General features: G+C 41.6%; 1 protein-coding gene across 2 annotated transcripts in view; it reads left to right on the top strand.

Annotated features, from left to right (window-relative positions):
* TOM1L2 (target of myb1-like 2 (chicken)) overlaps nt 1–26,491 on the top strand; it is a 58,830-nt gene that overhangs the window by 193 nt on the left and 32,146 nt on the right. For both annotated transcript variants that reach the window (XM_010570380.1, XM_010570379.1), the window contains exons 2-4: nt 20,282–20,366; nt 21,046–21,124; nt 22,760–22,909. In XM_010570380.1, the coding sequence (XP_010568682.1) occupies nt 20,282–20,366; nt 21,046–21,124; nt 22,760–22,909 (314 nt within the window). The remainder of the gene's footprint in view (nt 1–20,281; nt 20,367–21,045; nt 21,125–22,759; nt 22,910–26,491) is intronic.

Here is a 26,491-nt window from a genome sequence, read left to right as displayed (position 1 = left end):
CAGCGGGGGGCTCTGGGGGTCGGTAAGGTGCTGTGGTGGCTGTGGGGGGGTCTGTGAGGGCCCGCAGGGGGCTCTGGAGCCAGGGGAGGGGGGGGATGTGGGGCTTAGTGGAGATCTTTGGGGGTTGTGGGGATCTCTGGGGCTTAACGGGGGGCTCTGGAGGCAGTGAGGCATTAGTGGGGGGCTCTGGAGGTGTGTGGGGGTCTCTTGGGTTGTAGGGTTGGTGGGGGCTCTGGAGGTGGTGGTGGGTTTTCGGGGTTCATGGGTGCTGTAGGCCTTAGTGGGGGGCTCTGGGGGTTAGTGTGGGTCATGGAGGCCTCTGTGGGCAGCAGAGGGCTGTGGGGGTAGCGGTGGCTTTGGGCAGGCTGTTCGTCATGGGGAGGGAGCGACTCCACTTCAGGATGGTTGATGGATGAAGGAAAGTTGTTGCATCCCCCAGTTCCTTTTCCTGCGTATGAGTACCTTGTTACAGAGCAACCCTGTCATTCAGCCACCTTTTTCCCAAAGTGTTGAAACCTCCCTGGACCTGTGCATATGCAGAGAGGGTGATGTGGTTATAGAGATAGAAGTACATGCTCAGTTTTCAGCCTAGAGCTTGAATTGTGGTTTTGCTAATGCTTTGGTGACATTAGGCAGGTTCTTTTGAGTGCGCTTTCACTGTGCGGCTAGCCATAGGCCTTCCTGGGTTGCTGCGTCTACTCACTCCCTCCCACAGATGTGTTCACTCTCAGCTGTGGCAAGTCTGGTTTTGGTCTGGGTTGCCATGGCTGGGGCCACAGGAGAAAGCCTAGATGCCACTTCTGCAGAGTTTGATAGCTTGCCCGCAGTTGGGTGGGCTGTCATTGCCTCCTGCTTTCTTCTCTTAGGCCCTGAAGAAATATAAGATCTCTCACAGTGCAGTGGGAAAGAACGACACACCGGCTCAGGTTCCTGCAGTGCAGGGACCATGGCGTGCAGTCCCAGAAACCAAGGCGATGTTCGGCTGAATGAATGCACATGCACTAGCATCCTTCTCCAGTGAAACCATGCTCCTAGTTTCCTTGATTTGTTTCATAAGCAGCAGTAATTCTAATGCCTTATTTAGGGGTTATATATACTATAATGTATAGCTATGTATAGTCTAGTCTATAGCTATTCTACATTGATTTATGGGAAGATGGAAGACTTGGTGTCTTTGGAAATTACAGTGGAAAAATTTTGCAGAGTACCTGGTCGTGGCCTCAAAACCCAGAAGTCCTTTTATAGTAGTTGCCTCACACACACGTGCAGAGACACCCCCTTGTAGAGCTTTTACCCCTTAAATGGGTAAGTCTCGCATGTGCTTTGAAGATGGCTGGACTCTTGCTTTGTCAGACTATATGGAGCATATGTATAGCTTGCTGTTTTTCTTCCACCATCTGGGGTGTTTATTTCTTCTGGTTAGGGAGAGAAGTGCTGAGAATTTGAGGATAATAATGAGAACAGTGAAAGTTAAACATGATTTTAAAGTGAATTTGCTTTGTTGTGTTTGGCCATCTGACCACATCTGGCAGGACAGCTGGCTGCTTTGCTGCTTGGACAAGCCTTCTACAATGAGCGTTGTTAAGGGAAGGCAATAATTTCTCATTTATTTATTGTCAGATTCTTTTAGCATCAGTAAGTGGTTTAAAGGGGCTTCCTTAAGACTTAAGAATTGTTGGGGGAGGTTAGCAGTAAAATCTGCTTTTCTAGCCTTCTCCTTCTCTAACTCCAGAGTGCAACGATTTTCATAGCTCTTACATCCCCCTGCTCTCTTTGAATGAGCAGTCACTGCCAACTTAGAGGCTTCGAACACAAAGCTCTGAAGGAGTTGCTTTCATCAGATAAGGTTAGGTGTGTGTGAGGGGCTTATAATGCAGCCTCCCTTAATGGAAAATTCATCTGCACTTTAAGAATGTTTTTTCATCCCCGGGGGGAAGAGATAGCTGCAGATTTTATTTTGGAAGAAAATTTTTTCTGCTTCTCATATCACTGCCAGTTATCCCTTTCTGAGACAACAGTAAAACAAAAGCATGCCTTGTTCTCAGACGGTGCTATTTGCCCAGTGTTTCCACAGTTTTTTTTCAATGAGCTTGTCAAATATAATTTTCACTTATGTTTCTCTTCATTCTTTAAAAGAAACTGAATAATTTTGTATTTCTGTTTAAACATATTGTGTTGAACACAGTTGTGATGTTTTCAAGCAAGGCCTAACACTCACCATAAGGGAGGAGTGCAGAAAATTATGTAGGTCCATCAGCACACCAAGAATGCACGTTCTCTGCCAGGAAGTAGCAGTGGTTCACATGAAGATTTAATTAGGGCTAGACAATGTCTTCAGATAAATGCCAGGTCTCAAAGAACAAAGATGTCAGAGAAGGTTGGGGAGAGCTGAGAGAGGTAATACAAGGGATTTTCTCTTTTCTCCTTCTCTTTATCTGGATAATGTCTGAAGCTAGACAGGCTTTTTATGTTAACTCTTTTGCTTAATGTGGGAAAGTAATGCTAGGATGAGCTCAGAGGATTTGTAATGGAGATGGATAGAGTCTCCTGCATCTAAAGTGCTGGTTTAAATGGCAGCCATGTTCCTCATTGCTGAAAGCTACCTGGTTTTTGGACTGGCTTATATGGTAGCCTCTATTTAGTTTCCAGCGGTCACCTAACAGAATCTGTATAAGCCATCACCATGGCTACTAATTACAAACCTCACTTAATTTTTCTTTAATACTTCAGTTGACCCGTGGACGCTGAACTGTCCTTATGTCTCTAGCAAGGTCCTCACCTGAGCGGAGGAGGTGGTTTTTGACAGGGCTGCTGTGTGCAAGGGAGTCAGCTGCTGTGGTGTGCCTAGGAGATTCCTGAACTTAAAAAACATTTTGCTCATTCCATGTTGCTTTTTACCTGGAGGTTGCAGTGAAGGGAGATAATTGCACCGTTTTACATGTAAGATTAAAATCCTACCCAGGATTATGTAGCAGCATCCATTAGTTCTCAAAGGGTTTGTGAGCAAACGGTGCTTTTCAGCATTTCACAGGACTTAGAAGAAGTCTTCATGGTCCCTTCACCCCTTCACAATGTCACTTTTGTTGGTGGTCAGTGCCTCCTAGCAAGCGTCCTCAGGAAGATCCCTGAGCAGGGGTTGTGTGTGGAGCCTGATGTGCTGCTGGTGATTTACCAGTGCTGTGTGCTCGGCGCCCACTGAATCCAGCAGCATCGGTGATCCTGGATGAAGAGCCCAGGGGGGCACTGGAGCTTTCACTGACAGCTTGTGGTGCATGGCTCTGGCCAGCTGAGGGGTGGCCGTGCCACCAGCCCTGGAGAAGGTCTTTGTGAAAGCTGGCAAGAGTCTAGAGGGAGGAATTGGGTGCCGCGGGTTTTGTAGGCTGCCGAGTGTGTCAGGGCTGACAAGATCCTTTGTGGCACTGGGTGTTGGCCCAGTTCTTAGGACTGAACTGTTTATTTTTTCCAATTAATACTGTAAATACAATAGACTAGATCCTTAGAGGAGGACTATTTTGAAGAATATTCCTGACCATTGAGGAGGAGAAGTACAGGAAGATGTGTAGTAAAACAGCTAAGACAGACTGCTTGCTATTGGGAGAGGGACTGACCTGGGGAAAAAGCTGCAATTTACAGTAGTGGGAATTTGCCTTGAGATTCAACATCCTGCCATAAATTGTGTTTTTATCTTTCTTTGTTCAAGGGGGCCATCTTTAAAGTGTCACCACTGTATTCAAGGTTATTAGAACAAATACCCTTACTGTAGGTTAGGGAAAACATCTTAGATGATTAAAGCTGATTGAATTACAGGAATGTGGAGTACTGGTGACTTTTTCTGCTCATTCTGCTTATTTGATATAGGCCATATGGCTTGCACATGAGGACACAGTAAAACCAGTTAGATTTTGTAGTATTTTTTTTTTTCAGTCTGGAGACTTTGCAGTTGCTTCAGGAGAGTATTTGTTTAAATCCAAACCAAGTCCTGCTGCTGGCCCCCCCTGCTCCCTCAGGTGCGAAGGGCTGAGTTGGGGCAGTGAAGCGTGAAATGGACTCCTCATGGGGTGATGGACAGGAGTGTTGAGGTCCATTTTGGTAAGGGCTCTGGTCAGGGCTCTGGGTGCTGCTGAAGTCAGCCGTTCTTGCTGCAGCCTGAAGTCTGCTTGACTTGGAGCCAAAGACCTCCAGGGAGAGAGGTCCAGCACCTGAGTTAAATGCACAGAGACCTGAAAGTTAATTTTTAGCAATATAATAGAAATTAAGGTGTCCTGAATAACTGGGGGTGGGGGTGTTGATTAGACGATGCTGGTTTACATCCTTGGTCCCTGTTGATGAAGGGAGGTTTGAACGAGGGGTGCCGGTCTGGGCACTTGCCCTGGAGTCTGTTTTCAGAAGAGGCACAGTGCAGTGATTTAATACAGAGTATTGTTTAAGGAGGCTACGAAAACAGGGTTTCAGCAAAAGATACAGAGGCACTTTATTGAAGCAACAGTGAGGCAGACAGCTTTTCAATTGATTTTTATCAAAGCACTTGCAGTTTCCATTCAAGGCTGTGAAACTGATAATAAATATGGTGGACAGACTCTGTTTTTAGAGCTGCTGTTTTGTGTTTTAGTTTCAAAGTCTGTGCAATGTATAGGTGATAAAAAGCATAAATGTCTGGAGAACACAGGGAAGAAAGAAGTGTTGTAGGAGCCCTGAGAAGTAAGGAAGTGACCCTCTTTTTTTTTCTTTTTTTTTTTTTTTTAATGAGAAAATGCCTCAGCTTGGAGGGGTGTATGAACACCTTTTATTTTCCTTTTCATAAGAAGCACTCAAGACCTTCCTGCAGGTTTCTTGTATCTTAAGGGGTTTATGAGTCTTAGGAAAAAAAGGGTTCTAAATAAATGAGTTGATGGCTACATGTAAGAATAGAGAGATATATTACAGTGAGCAGCCCATGGTAATCCTGCAGGATAAATTAACCCAGGCTTTCTTGTCCACACACACAATTTGCTTAAGTTCCCTTCAGACTAAACTTACTGCTGTGCTGTGCTGTGCTGTAAGGAAAACATTTTTTTTAAAGACAGACCTTTTCCCAATGCTAGAAGTCAGTGTTTAAAGTGGACACCATAACCTTAGGATCTGGTACCAATAAAATTATGTGTTTGCAGCATGCTGTTGGGGTCTCAATCATCTCTCTTTTCAGTCATTGCATTATAATAAAATAAAATATCCTTTGCATTTAGCCATAGCCACTGAAGTATTGTGCCCTGTTCGAAGGGAAGCTTTTCTCAGTACAAGGTGTCAGTAACTTTTCTTGCTATCAGATGCCCACAGCATACGCTGTATCAAAAAGATGACTTTTGTCTTTGCCTGCAGTGAAGAGTGCACAAGAAGTAGTCTTCTTGGAGTTTAAGTACTTTTATAGGTACTCCTGTAGTTGCTAAAAACCCCCCCCCCCCCCCCCCGCCCTTCATATAGAATTGTGCTAGTCATGCAAAAGAGAGTCTGATAAAGTGCTTTTAGTTTTAGAAGATTATTTGGATCTGCTTTCACTTCATGACAATGGATTATGTTGTAAGGAGAATCTCCATGAAATATGAAAATGGATATCTTTGCTTTTAAAGGAGCAAATAAATACTGAGTCATGAATCTGGCAACTTGGAGAAACTACATACATGTGTGAAGCTGGATAATTAGTATAATACCATTTAATACTAGGTTTCTAAGACTGGATTTATTTTATAGGCACAAAAGCAGATTGTAGTTCTTGAAGGTATTATAGCATGTATTTTTGAGTAATGCAGTTTTATCTCTTCCAGCACAGTACGCTTAAATGTATATTCCATATGCTTCTAATATAAATCTATATGTGAGGGGTTGCAGTGTGAGGACAGCTCGTTCCCAGTTTGATACTGCTCTGTTTGTGTACCTGGCAGATTTTTTAAACTGCATATTTAAAATACGCTTGACTAAAACCACGCAGTTAGAAAATGCCCACAGACCCTTCCAACTGATTTTGTATTTCATCCAAAACAATTTTCACCAAAAAAAGAAGTATTGTATGTTTTCCGTAGTTGAATTAAGAACATTTTTAAATTACCCAGACTTTCCTTTGATTTTGTAAACTATGTTGAGTTTTTAATTAAGCATTCTTTGAAGGTGATCAAGGCATTTGGTAGTATCCTCAGTCATAACAGTCAGTGGAGGAACAGCAGCAGTTTTTGCAGAAATTTTGATGAGATGATCCTTCATGGGAAATGACCCTGCACAGTACCTGCAGGGCTGGTGCTCTTCAGGGTTAGCCTGACAATCTCTTTTCTCATCTGGTATATCATACTTGACTCTGGGTAAATCATATCACACTTTGTGTTTTAGTTTCAAAGTCTGTGCAATGTATAGGTGATAAAAAGCATAAATGTCTGGAGAACACAGGGAAGAAAGAAGTGTTGTAGGAGCCCTGAGAAGTAAGGAAGTGACCCAGAAGGCCAGCATGCATTAACACCTTTTTCACCCCATATGAGTCTGCACAGATCATTCAGAACTAGTTTTCCATTTTCTCATTTGCATCCATCTGGGAATTACTAGTTTTCTACGTAAAAGAAACTTGTTGCTGAGTAAAAAAACCCTATCTACGATAGATAGGCCTTATCTTGTGTATTTGCTTAGTCATGCTGCTGATGGTTCTCCATGATTGTTTTGCTTCATTTGTTTCAGTTATCGTCAATGGGAAAGGGCTCTTTTAAAATTGATGATTCTTGAGCATAAAAGATGCTGGTCTAAAGGCTTTGCTACAGCTTGGTCTCTCTTCCCTTAGGAGCAGGCCCTTTGCTACAGGTAAACATTTCTTTACCTAACTCATGGAGCCAGATCTTCCAACCTGTAGGCACTCTTCCCGTTGCTGAAGGAGGGGAGACACAAATAAATACAGCCAGTCTGTTATTGACAGCACTGTCTTTAAATTTAAATATACTCTATGATTGTTCTGTACCTGCCAGAATTATAAGGTAGGCCCCATAATATAGTAACTCATTTCAAAATCAAGGATTAGGGAAGCAAATAAGTCCATGTATGTATATACCATGTCTGTGCTTGGGCAATTCCTATCATGGCTATGTATAGACTATTTACCCGTGCTTCTGTATCTCTCAGTTCACAGAAACCCTTTGGCAGCTCAGTGTTTGCAACGTAGTCCAGAGAGCATCAGGAGACTCAAAAAAATAAGTAGATATTCAGGAGAAACCTGTTGAAGAATTTGGTTAGTTGGTAAGCCTGCTTATTCTTTGAGAGTAAGCCAGTCTGTTCCCCAGCTGGTCCTCAGAAGCCTTCTGGGTTAGATTACTTTGGGAAGAAATTCTTTGTTCAAATTCAGCTCAAAGAAAACATGCACAAAGTGAAGACACAGCTTGGTGTTATAAACTGTGTTTGAACCCAAAGAACTCTGCAGAGTATCCGTTTCTTATTCTTAAGGCAAGAAAGACTTTGTTACATCCCAAATGTGGTCAGGAATGTTGAGGATATTGTTAACTTGGACATGTTGCATCCTCTGTATTTTCATGGGATACATCTATTGCAAGAAGTGTGACCAGCTTTGTATTTGACCCAAATAACAAAAAAAATCACATTTCTGGCATAGCAAGTAAATGCAGAAGGTCCCTTTTTAAAATCTGGTATTTCCTGCCTTTTTTTTTTTTTTTTTTTTAACTTTAGTTTTGTCTCAATTATAGCTTTCTGCATTTATTTTCCTCTTGGAAGGAAAAGGGCGTCCTTCCTTGCCTATACACACAAAAAGCTACCTTGAGCAGATTAAATAAGTTGCAAGCTTCAGCAGCTTTGCTGGCAAATTTTGGAAGGTCCTTATGTCCTGTACTAGGCCTACAGGCTAGCGGTATTTGATAGCTTCTGATCACTTTGTCTTCTCAGACTAACAAATACGTCTGTATGTTTTAATAGAGGCATTTTAGTTATAGTGTGATGACCAAATACTTTCTGAAATACAGATATTTTTTTTCAGACATTTGTAAGGCTTTAATTAGTAATCTTGTCCAAAAAGTCAAGCCTGAAGTAAGTTTTTGACTGAGGTGATCCAGAAATGACATACTGTATTGTAGCTCTTCCTTCCAAAACATCTTTCCTTGCAGTTGATGCAATGGACATCTGTTGGGCTCAATACTTTCACTCAAAAGTGCTTTTCCCTCTTTTATATGACGCTGTCAAGAATCTGAACTCCTCAGTGTTCACCAAAAAGCACTCCAATCAGTTAACAGTGTTAAGGAATTTAACCAGTTAATTGGCTCCTAATTTAAGATTAGGAGAGAAAATATGCAAACTTTGTTGGAATATTTCTTCTGGAGTGAATCTTGAAATCACAATAACATTGTGACCAGTTATTACCTGAACACTGTCTATTATTTTTCTGAGCAGTTGTTATGGTGTATAGGTATGATAATAAGATGATTGATGGTGAAAGGTACGGGTTAAGTATATATTTCATTTTGGGGTACCCTTATCTCATGTTTAAGCTGTTGTAGTAAATAGCTTGTTTTTTCATTATCTTTGAGCTGCCCTTTCTCTACTGATTTTTCAGGTCTTCTAATTAGAAGGGTATTTTAGTGAAAAGAGAGATCTCAGACCTTTGTGAAATTTTCTGCTAGTACAAATAATGGTAAATCTGAAATTACTTATTAGACAAGAAGTTGTTATGGCAACTATAAGATGGCTGGCTAATCAGAGAATGAGATCAGTTTTTATTTACAAGCGTAATGAGCAATTAAGTTTGAGCAGCTGTCAGACTTGGAAAGTGATTAAAGTTCAGCAAACAACCCAAATGGGTCAGTGTTCAGTTCTGGTGGTTTTCTGACACTGCAGCTTGATCATGTGTGGGTTTTACCTACTATAATTAAAACTGCCTTTAAAATCCCCATCTATGTCAATGACTTGGCATAGCAAGTGAGTAATGAAAAATCCCTCTTCCAACCAGGTTCCTTAAAGGGTATTGGCCTTGAGTCTTGCTGCTGTTAATGAGGTATTTCACATGTGGCACCCCTTAAAGCAAACCTTAGTTTGCATGCTGGCTTGCAGAATCATCTCCAGGCCGTTGATGATCTCCAGGAGAGACCTGAAACAGTACAGTCTCGCTCAGGCAAGCTTTACACCTCTAAAGGGCACTCTTTCATAAAAGACATCGTTATACTGTTGTTAGTTGCTTAGGAAGCCGCTGCTGGGCTCAGAGGAAGGATGTGCACAGTGTACATGAACATAAAACCTGAAAGAAGTTGAGAAAGTCTTGATTCACCCAGAAACATAAGGGAATGCTCAGGAGAGGCTAACCTCAGCAGGAGCTGGTGAAGCTCAGTCATTCAGCTGGCCACCAGTGAATGGGGCCAGGTTGGCATCTTTGGTGATATTCATTGCTTTCCCAAGCAGGAGCAGTGACACTAGCATATATCAGTGTCACACTGCCAAAAAGGCTTCAGTAGGTTTCATATTTGTTATTCAGTATCCTGTGACTTCTCCTGTGTTGTTGATAAACAAGCTGTAAGCAGCAAAGACCGGAGAGCTGGTTCTCTGTACATTCCAGAAGATCCTGTATGTTCACATTGGGAAAGTTACCTTCCCATCCATACTGTGCAATTTTCAGAATACACTAGATCAGCCCTTTTCATCTGCAAGGATTTGTTTCCCTGCTACACATGGTAAATAAGCCAAACTGTTTTTATGCCATGCTCAAAATCTGCGTCCTAGTTAGAATTTTAACTGTCCAAGGACCAATATAGTTATCTTCCAAAAGTGTGCTGCAGTCCCCTGATAAATTTACATTGTTTTTAATTTTACCACACTAACAGTATCGTGTAATATAGACGATTGCAGTGGAACGTGAAATGTATAGGGACGGTTCCTGACCTGAAGAATTTACAAAGTCATATGACTGGATAACACAAGTTGGTGAATGGGGACTTATGGGAAAATTGAAATGACAGTCTTAGGAATGGGCATTTGCATACTTGATCTAAACTTCTGGTATTTACATTTTCTATTTATCAGTCGTTTTCAGGCTTATCTATGGCTGTGGCACATGAGAAACAGGGCTGTACAAATGGAGCAGAATTTTTAGCAGGGTTATTAGGGACCAAGAAATCCGCATTTCTCAGCTCATACAAGACGGAATTGCACACGTGTATCTTGTTGTTATTGTTGCCTGATTTGCACTGAGAAGATTGGAAGTGTTTAGCTGCTAAGCTTTTACAGGCATAGCAAGCTTGGCTTGTTGGAACGGGCAGCTGGCAACAGAGCCCTTCAATGACAGCAACGTTGGCAAAAGTGATTCCTGTTACCTAGTGGAACAGGAGCCAGCTCTCCCCGCTTCCCATGGTGAAAACACTTAGTGTATTCCAGACGCTGATCTTCAAGCCGTGGAGGTATTGGAGAGTTTGAATGGGATCATCCTGTAGAGCAGTGTGAGGGAAGGCTGCAAAATTGAAAAGCAAACCAAAGCATTTCACACTAGAAAACGTGAGCTGTCAGCCCTCAAAAGCTGCAGGCTCCTTACTGTCTAGTTTGCTTCTACGTATGGGATAATCGTGGTCCGGAGGACACAGCTCTCATCTTCGTAGCTGTAGATAGATAGGAGAGCTGGGTGTGGAAACATGGACATGAAATAGTCTACTGCAAGATTTGTTTCTTTTAATTTGTAACACATTTTAATTATTGTGTATGAACGTTTACTTAAAAATCGGCCATAGCATGCTGCAGCTAAGGAGTAAACTTGTTCTTGTAGCTGCTTTCTTTGTAGGAATGAAAGATTTTCCCTTTTTTCCCCTCACTAAATATAATTAGTGTTTTCAGTTTATTTTAAGCATGTGAGAATGTGGGCAATTGACTTTAGGAGTAACCTGTAAAAAAATAATATAAATAATACTAATGTAGGAGCCTGATGGATTATCTTTGCCTTCCAGTTTGTTTGCAGCAAACAACATGTTACAAGCGAGTGGGTGGGAGGGGGTGTTTTAAATATATGGGGATGGATTTTTAGAGTTTGCAGCTGACGTGGATTAAAAATTCTTAGAACATTTCATCCATGAAAGGCAATTAGTTTTGTTTTATGAATATGAAAAGCACGTAGCTTGTAAGTACTGGAGTGAAGTCCCAAGTGAGTTATTAGAACTTGCTTTACTCATGTAGTACAAAATTAGCCATCAAGAGCTGATAGATTTCAAATATAGCTCACTGACACACTGATCATCCATAACTTTTCATAAAGACATTTTTTCGGTCTCACCTGTAATTACTGGATGCCGTTGAAGTCTTGAACAGGGCAGCTAGTCACAGATGAGGACACCTTCTTGCTCTTGATGGCGCTTGCAACATTTTGTGCAGCTGGGATATCAAATTGTAATACCGCTCTGCCTACAGTTCTGGGTGGTAAAACTGCATCCGGATGGGTAGAATATTCCTCTTTTTCTCTGTTACCTCCTCGTAGTATATTACTGGTCAAATACATTCTTCTGCTTTGTATGTGTGGTATTGTTTTTCTGCATTTGGGGGGGAATGCTTATGTAAAAAACTGTCATACTGGTGTTCTGTGCCACTCTTACAAATGCAGTAGAGACTTTTGGCATACTTGTTAACAAAGAAGTTGAGAAATAAATCACTACTTTCGGCTGCCCCTTCTCTCAGATTTGTAAGTTAAAGCTGATAAAACGAACGGAGTCTGCGTTTTTTTAGCAGTTGTTTTTTGGCATTAGGACAAATTTATGTGCATGTATTAGTTTAAGAGCTTTTTTGGTATATTGGCATTGTCTGTAGCGAGTTGTCTTTCTGGTGAGAAAAGCTTCTCAGCTACTAAGGGCTGTTTGGAAGAAGACTATTTTTTCAGCTTCTTTGGCTGGTTTCTTTGGCGTTTTTTTTGGATGGGGGAGAGCCAAAGACTCAGCTATTAAGAAATTTTGTATTTCTAGTGTTGGTGAAGGTGTTATTCATCCAGTATGTCAGTGTTTTAATACCTGAGATTCTTAGTTAAGGAACTGGTAGCCCCAATTAGGGAACAGGTAGCCCCCCTCCCAATCATCCAAATTCCTTGGAAAAATTAAACCAATATAAAAACCCTTTGGCAAGTAGTAGGCTACAATCCAAGTTCTGCCTTTGGAAGTGGCTAAATGTCAGTGTGATTTGGTATACAGCATCTGCTGCCTTACTCTGGTCAAAGGAGGGGGAGATTTAAGTAGCTATCCCAACGCAGTGACCTGTTGAAACAATGCTGTGCTGATAAATTGTCCCATACAGAGTCATATGGACTAGTCACAGCAGTTGCAGTCTAATTCAGAAAAGGCAAATCCAAGGGAGAACATTTTGTCACCCGAAAGGTTTTAATTTATGCTTTTGTGCCTCTCATCTAGAGAAGAAAGATGGACACTCAGAGTGTGATAATATTAGACTACTGGAAGTGTTGCCTAATAGATCACAGATGTTTGCGAAGTGGCAAGCCATCATCTCCACTGATACAACAGTATGGGGGGACAGTCTGTCATGAGATGTGACATGTCATAAAGGAGCATTGATTTGTCGCTCCCCTACAGTAAATCACACAGTAAACATCTCCGTTCGAATCCATTAAAATCCATTAATACAGGACATATATTTTAAAACTGCTTTGACACTTCTGATTGAAGGCTTTAGCGTATTGATTTCTGACGTGAGCAGGTCCTTGTTTGTCAATCGTAAAGTAGCACCGTACTTTGAATATCGTGGGTTTGCAGTGGGATGGGAATCTGGCCAAGGTCACTGCTGAAAGAGGTGAAGTAATGTGTGGTGCAGGCTCAGTTTTAGGGAAAAGTGCCTCCGAGTCATGCAAATGGCTTGATGAGCTGGGAGCTGCTGCTGTATGTCCTAGCTCTGAAGGACAGCTATTTACAGTACATAGGTCAACACGTTAGCTTTAATGAGCGTACAGTATGTAGGAGGAAGTTTTGATTGTTTTTTTTTTTAAAGCTGTATAGAATGAATAAGTCAGAGGGATTTCACTTTGTTTTAAAGAAGGAGTAGTCTCTTTCTGCCATCTGTTTTGAAAGAGAGCAACTTGCATACACATGTCATTCAGTGGAGCATGCTGTCAGCAGCAACAATTTCTGCTGATAGGGGAACTTCAGTGAGAAGATTCATAACAAAAGTCTTTATTGTATAGAAACACACTGTTCTGCTTGGGATCCAGATTCCAAATGCTTTTAAGGACTATGACTAAACCATCATTTGTGCCTGAGATGAACGACATCTGAGTACAGAAACTGCCTGGACTAAGTTACCCCATCAGGCCATTTCTGTACAATACAATAGCGTAGTACTGGAAGGTCCATCTGGTTTTACAACCTGCAAATACATCAATACCTATGAGATGTGGTAAACTAAGCGAGTCAGGCTGATATGCTCCCTTGCCTACTCCAGTATTTTTATAAGGATTTCTGGTTTTGATTTTTGTTCAGATGAAGCTCTGATCTGAGTATGAAAGAAAAATCTTCTCTGTTGTACAGCTGTTAATATTTGTTTAATATGTATTAATCCATTCACCTTGCTCTGCTTCTGAAATTGCTGTGCAGCTATGCTCAGTTAATCAGCTGTAATTTCCTACTCCTGAGAGGCTGAATTTGTGGGCAATGTCTTTTCTGTAGCATATCTAAATCACAGGAATGTCACAGCATAACTGTGAATACCATGTGGTCTTTAAAAAAGCACAATAATTGCATATCTCATATTCACGACTGCAGGCAAGTGTGATCTGGAAGGCACATTTGAAGAAGTTTGGCATTTGGGCGGCAGCTTCAAAAAGAAGAAAACCTGAAAGTTAATTGGAGAAAATGACAGTTCCCAGTTTACTGCTGTGCCTTCAAACAGCATTCGAGCTAAATACTCGTTATGATTGCACATGTGCATGTCCACAGCTTCTCTTGTTATTTTATTTTAATGTAGACTCCACAGTCATTACAAACTATGATTATTCATTTATTCAGCCCCAGAAGCTTTGGCAAAACAATGAGTGGAGGATAGATGACTTCATCGCAAAGAGTTTCTATGTAAGCATAGCTAAAATCAATTGAAAAATCACACTGGTCAAAGTGGATGACCAGTGCTGCAGCAGTACAACCCAAATCACGTTTTTCTGTAATGCCTTGCAGTTCAGATTGAGCCCGTTTGTTCTAGCTGACTGGCTTTTTCTTTGGAAGTGTGAAGCTCAGCATTTTCAGAGCAGTGTGAAATAAGGAATGTAGAAAAAGGACTTGGAGCAGTGAGGTGGCTAATTGAAAAATGCTATAGGAGCTGTGCTTTCTAACAAAGAAACTGGCAGGTTTTTATGAGTAAGTCACTTCAAAATTGAGTTTTGATCTTGAGTTTTGAATGAGTCACATTTATTTTTTAATAGCAGCGTTTTGATAAAAAGGAAAAAACCTCCTGTTGGTTACCATAATGTCTAAGTGTCCGTGACTGTCTTTCTAAAAGCAAATATAGAGAAGGCAAGAATAGACTGTTAAGTCCAGGAGTATCCAAGTGTGTTATTCTAGTGTATCTGTCTTCCAAGTGAGATGTCTTGAACTCAGCAGCTATGCGAATGCTGAGGTCTTATCTTCATTTTGCTTGGACAGCTGAAATATGTTTCTGTGGCCTCTGTATGGTCTTTCCCCAGGTCTTATTGACGGTGCTGTGCAGGTCATTGATGATTTGTTGAATCCAAGAGAGACAACTGCAGTCACAAAACATAATGATGCTTTAAAGCAAAACAATTCTATAACCTATAGCTTGGAGGAGAGATGCTATCATCTCATTCAGTCGCTTAACTTCCCTTGTGAGCTATCTTGTGTGTTTTGCATTGCCTTGCAAAACTCCTCCCCCCGCCTCCCCTCGAAAGACCTTTGTCCATTCTATAAAAGCATTTTGCATTTGACCTCAGCTGATAGCCCTTGCTTCTGAGAGCTCTCCACTGAGCTGAAGGGAGGGGGACCAGTAGGATGGTAGTAAAAGTCTGCTAATACTGTGGCTTCTTCTGTTCTTTGTCAAATATTATGCAGAGTGCAATATAACACATCTGACTGTTTGATTTGCTAATTTCAGTCTTGGAGCACAGCTGGTAGGCAGGTGGACTGTTAAGAGCCAAGACAAAGATCTAAGATCCACAATCTTCTGAACTTCCAAGCAAAAAAAACCAAACATGTTTTATGCTACTTGAACACGAAACACTGTTGGAGGGGAGGGGAGAAATTTGGAATTGGAACTTTCTTGCTTTTGGATCTCCCTAATACAGTGCATTGGTGTGCATGCTTCTTGCATAAAGAGGTGATCTTTCGTGCGTAATTCTTCCCAAACATATGAATCAAGAGTCTCTGAAGCAACACCTGGAGAAGTCCCAAGAGAGAAAACTGTGATTTCTCTGAACACAAAGATCTGTTCATTCACGAGATTCTGGTATTCAGACAGAAAACAGAACAGTTCTGCCATTTTCATATAATGTGATATAAAGCTAGTGCAACGTTTACTTTTCACTTTTGCCTTTTCTTTCAAGAACATTATGCAGCACCACAGTCACTTACTGGTGCTTACAGATAGACCTTTTGGGGAGATTTTTACCCTGGTTGTGCCTGCTGTGATTGTTCAGCTAGAGTAGATGTTCTCAGTGCTTCCAGCAGTCAGTTTTTCAGTCTCAGCTGTGTAAGCATGCATATGGCATGTGAGTTAAATAACATACAGACTTCAACTTGTGCAATTGCAATCCTAATGAAAATCTTCAGGCTGTCTCCATCGGCAGGTTCAGTATAATGGTCAGAGACGAGCATTGGAAGGGGGAAGCAGGGAAGAGTGAGGAGTTCTGCTTTATCTCATCCATATGTGAACAAAGTCAAATTTTAAAAGTGTCATCAACATGGAACTGTAACTGTGAAGCAAAAGTAGTATGGACTGAAAAGGGCTGAGAGTGGCTTCTTGAGGACAATTAGTGTTAGCATTTCTTTGTTAGGTGACTTTTGAGCTGCGTTGAAGATGGGTGGTAAAAGTTCTTCTGTTTTTTCCCTGCACTTAAAAGAGCATTCCTGTCCTGCCCTGCACAGTCTGTTTATTATGTGTTGGTTACACAGGCATTTCTGACTTGATTTCCTTGTGGTGACATCTCTCGGGTTGGAGCAGGTTGCTCTAGAAGAGGCTTGGCTGGAGGGTGTGGGCACTGAGACTGTTTACACTGAAAACTTTGCACTACTGAACAGTGCCTTCTGAATGCCATGAAATGTACACGATTTCAATGTGAGCAGGGAAATACTGATATTGCCATTTGGCAGAGTGTGGAAATGCGGCCGCAAGAGTTAGATATCAGAGGGAAGGTGTGAATGAAAAAATAGCACAATTTTTTCTCTTTTTCTTTGCGGACTAGAGATAAGCTAATGCTTGCGTGTGCATATGCAGTGTCCAAGGTCTGCAGTGTGTCAGGCGTGGGGTGCCAAATTGTCTGTCTTTCTACCAGAACATTTTTTCTTTAATTTGGGAAATGTGGTGGGAACTGATAGCATCTTGTTTCTGAGAGAGACTTTCTGATAATCTCACTGGTGGTATCATGTCTCCGTGTGAGACACTAACTCCTGGCCCCTGCTGCAGTGACAAACTCGGCAATAACACAGCGCTCGGAGTTGCTCTCGGGTCAGAAGCTGTGCAAGGCACCCTTGGCACCCAGGCTGGGAGTTGCCAGCCCTTTTGTTTTGCAATTAAACTATACCATAAACTCTTCAGTTCAGTGAGGGGAGGGGCAGGAGGGACTCCTACTCATTGCCTTTTTCCTTGTCTGATTTAACATTTCTTATGTCACACTGGAATCCTTTGGTCATGTTCCAGAGTCCTTGTGTGAACTAGTGCCATTTAGATGCCTTTTAATGAGGTTGGTTGAAAGAGACTGAGGAACTGGTGACTTTTTTAAAGGGTATTTGCATGATTTGCATGCCATTCCTTTGCAATTCTGTGATAGTTTCCAAAACCTGTTTAATCTTGTCAGTGGTATCTGTCTGCTGTTTGAGGAGGAGACTCAGAGATGCATGGCTTCCAAAATGTCCAGTAAATACTGGACAGGTTATTGAGTATTTTTAGGTTACTGCATTTTGAATATATTGGGCAGGGATTCTCTTACGGATGAGTGCAGGCAGAGCTGTTTCACCAGAAATCCAGAACTACAACCTGCTGCGTTTTAGTTTTGGAATAGCTCAACAGGCTTTCAATTCATCGCAGCGTAATACTGTTCTTCAAACAAATCACACACAAACTCGTATGCCTCTCTGCAGTCAGTTAACTCCTTTGTAACAGTTGAGAGAGCACTGCAGCAGCAAATCTGGGTCACACACCCTACAAAGGACAAACGACTACAGATGAGAAGAGCTTGTGTGCTCTCTGTCGCTGAAGAAGAGACTAAAATTAGCTTCTGACTCTTATTCGAATTAAAAATTACCCAAGGGGAAAAGAACTAATTCTCAAAAAGACAACTGTTACATCTTAAACTCACACAGTCTCAGCCACGTATTACTCCAACTAAAGAACAGAAATTAAAAAATAAAAAGGTCGTAACCAAACTTTCTGGGAGAAAGGGGATTTTGTTTTCCATAGTGTATCTCAGAAGGGAAATACAAATAAGGTTATTGGGGACTCCAGATGAGTGTTCCTGTGCTACCCTCCGTACAGTGCTGCAGCAGCATCTCTTCACTCTACCGTCTCCAAAATATCATGCTTTTTAGCTGTGGAGTACTGCCATATACACATTTTGTCAAAATAAACCTTAGCTAAACAGGTTTTACAAGAGCAATGAATGAATTTGCTGCTAGCACAACTTTGTGCAGGATCAGCATTTTCCACAATCATTTATAAAAAGTGATTAGAGGAGACCAGAGAGTATGAACATTGCTAAGTCGCTGCCTGATGCCAAGTGCTGCCAAGAAGACACAAATTTGTTAATATAGTTTTAGATCAAGAAAACAAATCATATGCCCAGCTTAAGGAATACCCTCTGTTTAAGGCGTAATCTCTCATTTTGCAGCGCTGTGCTTATAAATCCTTTGCAGCTTTGGGGATCACCTTCTCCAGCAGAGCAGATGTAGTGATTTTTTAAAAATATATATCTCTGAATATTAATGGGTTTTTTCTAATGTTAAATGTTTTCCTAAGCAACAAGGACTATATGAAGGCGAAGGCAGATCACATTCTGTAGGAATAAAGCCTTATGTACAGTATAAGAACAAAATGCAGCTAATGAAAGTGATTGTTGGAAGTAGCTATGCACAAAGATGAATTCCTGTATCCCAGAAAACATTAAACAGCTCTGCCTGCACTCTTCCTTAAGAGAATCCCTGCCTAACATATCCAACATGCAGTAACTTAAAAATACTCAATAACCTGTCCACTACTTATTGGACACTTTGGAACCCATGCATCTCTCTGAGGCTCCTCCTCAAACAGAAGGAGTTTTCGTTGCCACTCTACCATGAGGTGGTGATGGCTGAAAAAGACTCAGAGCTGAAGATGGCACAGCTGGGAGTTTTGCAACCTCCCACCCTCCGTTTCCTTCCCGGTGGGTGAGACCCTGTGCAGCCATCCCCATGCCTTGCAGCACTGCCTCTCTGAGTGGGAAGCGAGGCCTGCAAAGAATGCTCTCCTGTTCCATAATCTCCTTTTCCATGGAGTCCTCTCCATTCTGGAAATAGATGGCTTCTTTTCAGCACTTTCTACTTGGATTTTGCATAGCTGTCTGGTTTGTCTCAGACTCATGCAATTACTGTCCTTGGTGGAGCTGCTTTAGCCACGATTCTGGTGTAGACAAGTCACTGAAACTTGAATTACCCAGACATATAGTCTTTCTCCAAATAACATCCCATAATTATAGCCTGTGGGCATCTATATCCTCAGTCACATATGTTAATGGGAAAACATCATTGGTAAACAGAAAAAGAGATGTGTGAAGTCCTTGGAGCCTGGCGTTCTCAAACAAAATCTGCCTTGTTCTGGGGGACAGATTGGGGTCTGATGTAAAGACAGAAGGATAGTTGGGAAGGTGGTATCTGTGGTTTTGTTTCTGCTTTAAAATGTTTAAAAGTGTTTTTTTTTTCTTGGTTTATTTTGCATTTTAAAAATGCTTTTGTTTACCCTATTTACCCTCCAACATTGGATGCCAGGGATCTGTAGAAAAACCTAGACTAATTTAACAAAGAAGGTCACATTTGCCTTGAAGGTCCCCTTTCTAGGTCTCTCTGGTGGCAGACTTTATGTTCAACTCTGTAGCATTTCTGAATGTGGGTAGCGTAACACACATAGGGTTTGAATGCTGCAAGTGAGAAGTGTGAAAAATTCAGGGGATGTTCTAGGCACCACTAGACAGAACTATATTGATTTAGGAGGAAATCCCAAGGAGGAAATAGTTCTTGTCAACTGATTACTTGAAGTTATGGTTATGCTACTCTTGCAGACGTCTATAAATTAAACTGCCAACGGTTGGCATCTGCCACTGTCACAGTGCTATAGGTCATCCTTTCCTTAGAATTTAGTCTGATGCCAGAGTGACTTACCTGCCACGCAAATAGTGAGGGGGCATTTGGGAGTCAGGAGGAAGGCAGATTGTGCTTGGGAGATGTGTATGTAGTCCCAGCATGGAGAGGAGAGTGGTTTCATAGCATCGGATGGAGGGAAGCAGTGCCCAGCCCCCTGGCAAGCAGACACTGAGGGACCGCAGTACAGGAGTAAAAGAGTTCCGGGCAAAAAGGGGTACCCATGAATGATATCATGACTTGAACTGTCACGTGCTAAATGTTTTCACGTGCTGGTGGTTCTTTTCACACTGAAATTCTGGAGTTCCTTGAATTCTGTTTCCAAGTTGCCATCTTTCCTCCCTCAACTCATGTGGAGGTATTCTCCTACTAAAACAGGGAGGAGGTCGTATTGATTTTGGGGAGATTTTCCTACCTCATAACTTGCCAACAATGCAGCATCTGAGAAGTTTAAATTGGAATTAGCTGACATTTTCCTACTCTCCCAGGAGTTCAGGAGTCTTTGAAGAACAGCCCATCTATGTGGGGTGAAGGTGGTGAGCTTGAGTGATAATTGATTCTGTCTGGAAACTTCTATGCTGATCCCTAAAACCAGGAGGGAAGGTTTGACATTACTTACAGTCAGTGGGGACTCTTTTTTTTTTTTTTTTTTTTTCCCCTGTCTTTCTTTTACTGGATAGTTTCAGCTCAGAGTAACTGAAGATGGATTGAAGTATAGTACCTAATCAGGAAGATGTGAAAAGATTTATTTTTCTTTACAGAAAAGGCCACAGATGGCTCTCTGCAGAGTGAAGACTGGACACTTAACATGGAGATCTGTGACATTATCAATGAGACAGAAGAAGGGTATGTGCTATTTCAGCAGACTTTGAAAGGTTCATGAACACAATCTTCATCCAGTCATAGTCAGCATGTGAGGAGGTGCAGTGAGTCTGGGGGCAGATGCTCATAGTTTGAACGCAGTTTGCATACGAGTTGCTTAGTTTTCCAGCTCCTTAGGCATTTCAGAAAACTACTGTATGATACAGCACTTTCTGTGGTCGGTCTCTGCTTGGGATGGCTGGGGTGAAAAACGTATTGTTGGAGAGGGTACTGACTTTGTACTTCTGGGGTTCTTGTTTTCAGCAGGTGTTATCTCTTTGCAGTGCTGCAATGCTATTAATTTCAGCCTTTTGAATAGAGACCTTCTCTGATGCATCTCCTTCAGCATCAGAAAAGCTGCGCTGCTTGCAGTTTGCAGGTCTTACGCCCTGGGCCTTTTTCTGAGTGGGTCTCAATTTTTCTTGCTTGATCAACATCCTACCTTTTTGGAGGCCTTGGGCATTGCTCCGGTCTTGACTTCTGTGGTATCTTGTCTCCTCACATAATTCTACATGACCCTAGTTTGGTTGTAGTCAAGTAATCTGAAGTTAACACACATGCTTATGTCCAGCTGGAAGTGGTACAGGATTCCTTTTCCCACAATATATGACATGTGAAAAGTGTGTCTGATCTGTCTTTTAAAAACGGTGTATTTCTCCTTCAGTCCAAAGGATGCCATTCGAGCACTGAAGAAGAGGCTGAATGGAAACAAAAATTACAGAGAGGTCATGCTGGCACTGACGGTGAGTGGGGGCAGGCTGGAATGCCTCAAAAGGGCAGAATCCTTTTCTTTTGTCATTTTCCTTTTCCTGGCAGTTTCTTGAATGTACACACTATTTGCTTTAACAGCCACTGCTCTGCTCTTTTCTTCTCTCCAATTGCCTCCTCACTTCCTTGGGGAGAGTTGCTGGAACCTTTGCATAGCATTTTTCTGACTCAATTGATTTTTTTCGTGGATCTTATTCATCCAAAGTACTGACTGAGGAAAATTAAAGTAGCCCAAATGGGTCTGTTCCCTTCTACTCTCCTCTCCCTGTGTCCAACCGTTTCTCCACTTCAAGGCAACAGCTGTGGGCATATCTGCAAGTGAGGATGGTGAACTTCCCATATTTTCAGCTTCATAAGTAGCTGATTCACAATTACCCTTGTGAATGGATCTGTGTAGGAGACTCGTGTTAATTTATGCTGATCTAATTTCACTCAATAAAGTGTAAATTATATTCTGTGCATTTAGGCAGCACTGCTAAGGTGTGAGATAATTTGCCAGTGACCTTTCCTACTGATGACTTTAGCTAGGGGTTTCCTGGGTAATGCAGCACTCCTGAACATGTGGTGCTGGGCAGGCTCTGCACAGCAGCAGTCTAAAGAATGAGCAGCAGTAACTAGATCGAGTTATACTCCTGTGGGTAGGTGATCTGTATGATTCTTTCACACAGCTCTTGTTGCATCTCCCTGACGAAGCGTAACTGTACTTTCTGTCTTCTTGCCATTTCCTATCCTGGATTGTCATTTTGACAGATTACCAAAGACCAAACCATGAGATTATCCATTGTGCAGGAAAGAGCGAAATTCATCAGGAATGAGTCCGTGTCATCAGGGCTGATGAAAGTAGCTGAAGTAGGAGAGTAATTACAGACTCCTCAGATACAGAGTCACAGTGGTTATTAGGCATGGCTGTAAGGAGAAGTGACGCATTGGATTTATCTCCATGCTAATCATGTTCTTCAGAGAAAAATCAACAGCTGTTCTTCCATGGCAGTTGAATGGCAACTGGAAGGTGCCTCTAGCTAGGTTGCAGGGGGAAAATGTGTCAAAGTATAACCTGTCAGAACATTCACAAGGGAGTGTTTTGAATGAGTGAAGATCATTCACCTGAATTCCCAACTCTAAAACATGGCTTATAGCTCAGAGCAGCTGGGTCCAGCTGTGTTCCAGGTACATAGAAAATGGTGGAGTGCCACAGCACGATAATATCTCACTGTGACAGGATGTCCTCTGTCTTACCTGCTCTTGATGTGATGCCATGTACTTAGCTGTTCAGCTGCGCAGGTTGGAAAGTTCTGCTTTGAAGAGGAAGAAACTGTATGTCTTTACCTTGAACACAGGCAAAGGTAGATCACAAAAGTCCCCAATATGTTAATGGTGGGTGAGGTACATCTAAATGTGTGTGTAGAAAAGTAAGCTTTTTGGTACGATTGGGGAAGAAAAGAAGAATTAAGAGTATAAGTGTAATTTCTCCTCTGTCTTCTCTCCCTCCCATCAAAAGTTTTAAAATTTAAAAAAAAAAGACAAAACCAAAATCAGAAAACAACCACATAGGTGCTGTGTGTGTGATCAAGCTTTGCTCCAACAATGAATGGGTTTTTTTGTGTGTGTAGGTGTTGGAGACCTGTGTGAAGAACTGTGGCCATCGCTTTCACGTCTTAGTGGCAAACCGTGACTTCATAGATGGTGTTCTGGTGAAAATCATCTCGCCCAAGAATAATCCCCCCACTATTGTACAGGATAAAGTACTAGCACTGATTCAGGTACACAGCTTGTCTCTGCTTCCATATGTTGCTGCCTGAAATAAGGACTGTCTGCTTCAGTGCTACGCATCACTAAACAGGCTGTCATCATTAAAAATGTGGCAAGTTTTTTATATGTAAAAACAAACAGTATATCCAGATTGGCAGGGAAGAGCAGACATGCACACGCATAGATACTTTATCCAGGGAGAAATGTGTGGATTCTAGTTAGAGGTACCAATGTACTCTAAAACAAGAGGACTTAATAAAAGATAAATGGATGGCTTTGCAACTTAACAGTCAAATCTAGAAGCTGGAGACTTGCTTCTGTGATGGGCTTGTCATCTGAGGCCAAGAAATTTTAGAGGATCGCACTTTCGCTGTCAGTTGCAGAACACTTGCCTTTCTGTGTCTGTTTCCCTGACCGTAAAATGGAGCTGTTTCCCTCCATTAGAAAGCATTCTGAATTCCTTTTAAAGATGGTTATAGAAAAGTAAATGACCATATAGGAGTTAAAATGCTTCTGGTGTCTTTTCTCTGGTTATTGTGCAGTAAAAGTGCACTGTCAGATCCTTGCCTGCAGTGGAGAAGTTCAGATGTAGGCCTGTCTGCCCCTTTTCTTTTCTGTGCAGCGTGACAATAAACAGCCATGTTAATTCCACAAACCATTAGTAACACATGAGGAAACATTGGTGCCTGCCTGGAGGAAATCTGACAATTATAGGAAGCTTTATCACTAAGCTCCTACAGGCTATTGCATACACCAGAGACTAAAAGACACTGCGTATTTAAAATGATATAAACCTGCTGCAGTGTTTCTTATGGGAAGGTATTTACAAATGCACAGCATAGTTTTCCAAATATACTTCTGATTTTTGTGGCAAAGCATTCAGTTGAGTTTCTGCTGGTTTATTTGTTATTTGGATACACAGATAGGACTTTGTTAGAGCATGACAATGTAAATAAGTGATTTCTGAACAGGAAATACACTGGGTGGGGGAATTAGGTGGGCATTGTATTGGCGTCTGTGGGGTCCCTTTATTTCTGGTCTCTAATCTCAAGGCTTTTAAAAAAATAGCACAACATTAATGAAATTATTAAAAGCAATCTGACTGAGCCCTCGGATGTCTGCCTGCTTTGGTGGGAGAGCTGATGCATGCAGTGACCAGGAAATGAGGTTAAATACTGTCCTGTAAAGAGAAACTGTGTGTGTTTCCATACTGTTTGCTACAGTGTTTTAAGAGGATGTTGATTACTCTGGGTCCTGAATTTAAGTGGATTCCCAGTCATCAATGCAACTAAGATGGAAGTGTTTGTAACATAACCAAAAAGCCGCAGTCATTGCCCGAGTGTATTAAACAGCTTTATCTGAATAGACTTAGTGCAGTAGAGCTAAAAGCCTCACTCTGGGTACTAAATGCCTTTTGGTATAAGAAGCCTGAGAATTATGAAAGTTGCCTGTGGGTGGGTTCTGTTAGTGTGTCTTTAGCTGGAGGTGGTAGGGGACTTTGTTTTCCAGATTGCCTGACAAGTTTGGAAAAGTGATTGCAGTCACTCATCTCAGGTGCCCTATGGACATGCATACCCAAAATATCCCATACGTCATGACCACTTCGCTCAGCTTAGACTTTGCTCTTTAGAGCTCCCTGCAGTTGGAGTTAACTCCGTTCCAGGGGGCTGATCTCTTCTCAGCTCTGCTCCACTAACATTACATTTATCCCCTTCTGTAGGCTTTTTACAATTTGATAGCAGGGAATTAATAAGAACAGAAATGAGAGGATTAATAGCACTTGGAAGCATGGAAAAAGGCTGTACAAACAGTCTATGTCTTCAGCCACACAGCTCTTGTACTCCTGGGCCTTTCCATAGCAAGGGTAGATGAAGCTGCCGTCCAATTTCTTATCTGGAGATTTGACTGTTCTGAGATGTTGAGCATCTTGGGTCTCACTTTCTCAACCTATTTCCCAGTGTACGTGAATTAGCATGTATTACATACTGCTTATCCTTCCTTCTTCACCTTGCTAAAAGGCCTTGGAAATATTCCTTATTGCTGTGCCTGTGGTAAGAACCTGTATATCACCTCAGAGTTCATACCACCTCGCTGCCCAGTAGCTGAGCACTGTCATCAAAGATGAAGCATGGCATGGCATGGCAAATTCTTTTGAGGGTACATGTGTTAAAAAGTGTCTGACACTGGAAAAATTGTCTTGGGATGATCACTGATTTAGGGGCCAGATTTGCAATGGTATTTAATTAACCTGTTCGGGCATACTGAGGTGCCGAGTGGGATTTATACAGCAGCATCCTTAAGTATCTACCTTTGATAGTCTGGCCCAAAGTCTTAGAAGATATGAATTCAATCTCACCTCTGTCATACAATTGTTTGGACAATAGGCAAGTCTCCTAAGCTCTGTGTGTAGCTCCTTATCCATAAAGTAGAGCTAATATTACTTTTGCCTAGTTGAATTGTAAGCTGTCTAGGACAGGGATTGTCTTACAGTGTGTGTAGACAGCACTTCGGACAATAGCGCCCAGTCCTGCTTGTGATCTCTGAGAGACACACTAATGTAGATAATGCTGCCAGCTCAGGCAGAAGAAGAATACAAATGAAAGTGTCTCCTTTCTCCAGGAAAGAGAATTGCAGAAGAGAGAATATATTAAAAAGGTAGAGCGCAAATGAAGTGAGTTCACTGTCATTAGTGCCTACAACAAAATCTATAGGAAGCCAGTGAAAGAGGATGCGTTAGTACATCCTCCTGGACAAACAAGCCTCATTAAAATTTGGGGCTAGAAGCGCAGCATACTTTTGCCTCTAAGTTTATTTTAAGTGATTATTAAATAGACCATCCCTTGCCTAACATTTTTCACTCTTACTTGCAAATAGAGTTGAAGTGGGGAATACCATTATGTAGAAGCATAATTCACATGACTTACATAAATTGAAAATGCAGAGAAAGTGCAAGGGTAGAGTTACTTGTACAGCCAATACCTCCATCAGAATTAGGGATGGTTTGGAAGGTCAGTTCCAAGGAAACAGAATGGCTCTTTGCAGTTGGAGCTGTTTTCTCTGGCTCAAATAGGGCTGTTTGGACTTGCACTGCATCAGAACAGTTGATGCAGTTAATTTACTCTTAACAAAGCTGAGAACCAAACCCAGAATTGTTAGCTTGCAACTGATAATGGATTGTCTCCTGGGCACATAGGGTAGGAAATGCTCTTTCTTAAAATCGAACAGAATAGGAGTGTAAATTAAATATTAATATTATTTCTTATCTTGCTTTGCTATCTTTGATTTCTCTCAAATATAAAAAGTGGTTAAAAACAGCTTTTAAAGTAAAAATAGTCAAAGAACTAGTGTAAAAGTGATGACTAAATGAATTAAGTTCAGAGCCCACACACATGTCTCGCAGTAGTTCTGGATCCAGCACCCTGATACTCTACCTCACATATGTGGGGGTTTGTGGAATGCTTCATTTTTAATTGAGTCATAATATTTCAATTTTTCCTTCCTCTAAATTTTTAATACTTGGCTAATTTCCAGCAAAAGTGAAAGAGGGTAGAGGCTTTCAAGATATTGCGCTCCTAGCAACTTCATGAGTACAG

The sequence above is a fragment of the Haliaeetus leucocephalus genome, unplaced genomic scaffold (genome assembly GCF_000737465.1).
Source record: "Haliaeetus leucocephalus isolate CR32 unplaced genomic scaffold, Haliaeetus_leucocephalus-4.0 Scaffold295, whole genome shotgun sequence".
NCBI lineage: Eukaryota > Metazoa > Chordata > Aves > Accipitriformes > Accipitridae > Haliaeetus > Haliaeetus leucocephalus.
This window is presented reverse-complemented; position numbering and strand designations above follow the sequence as displayed.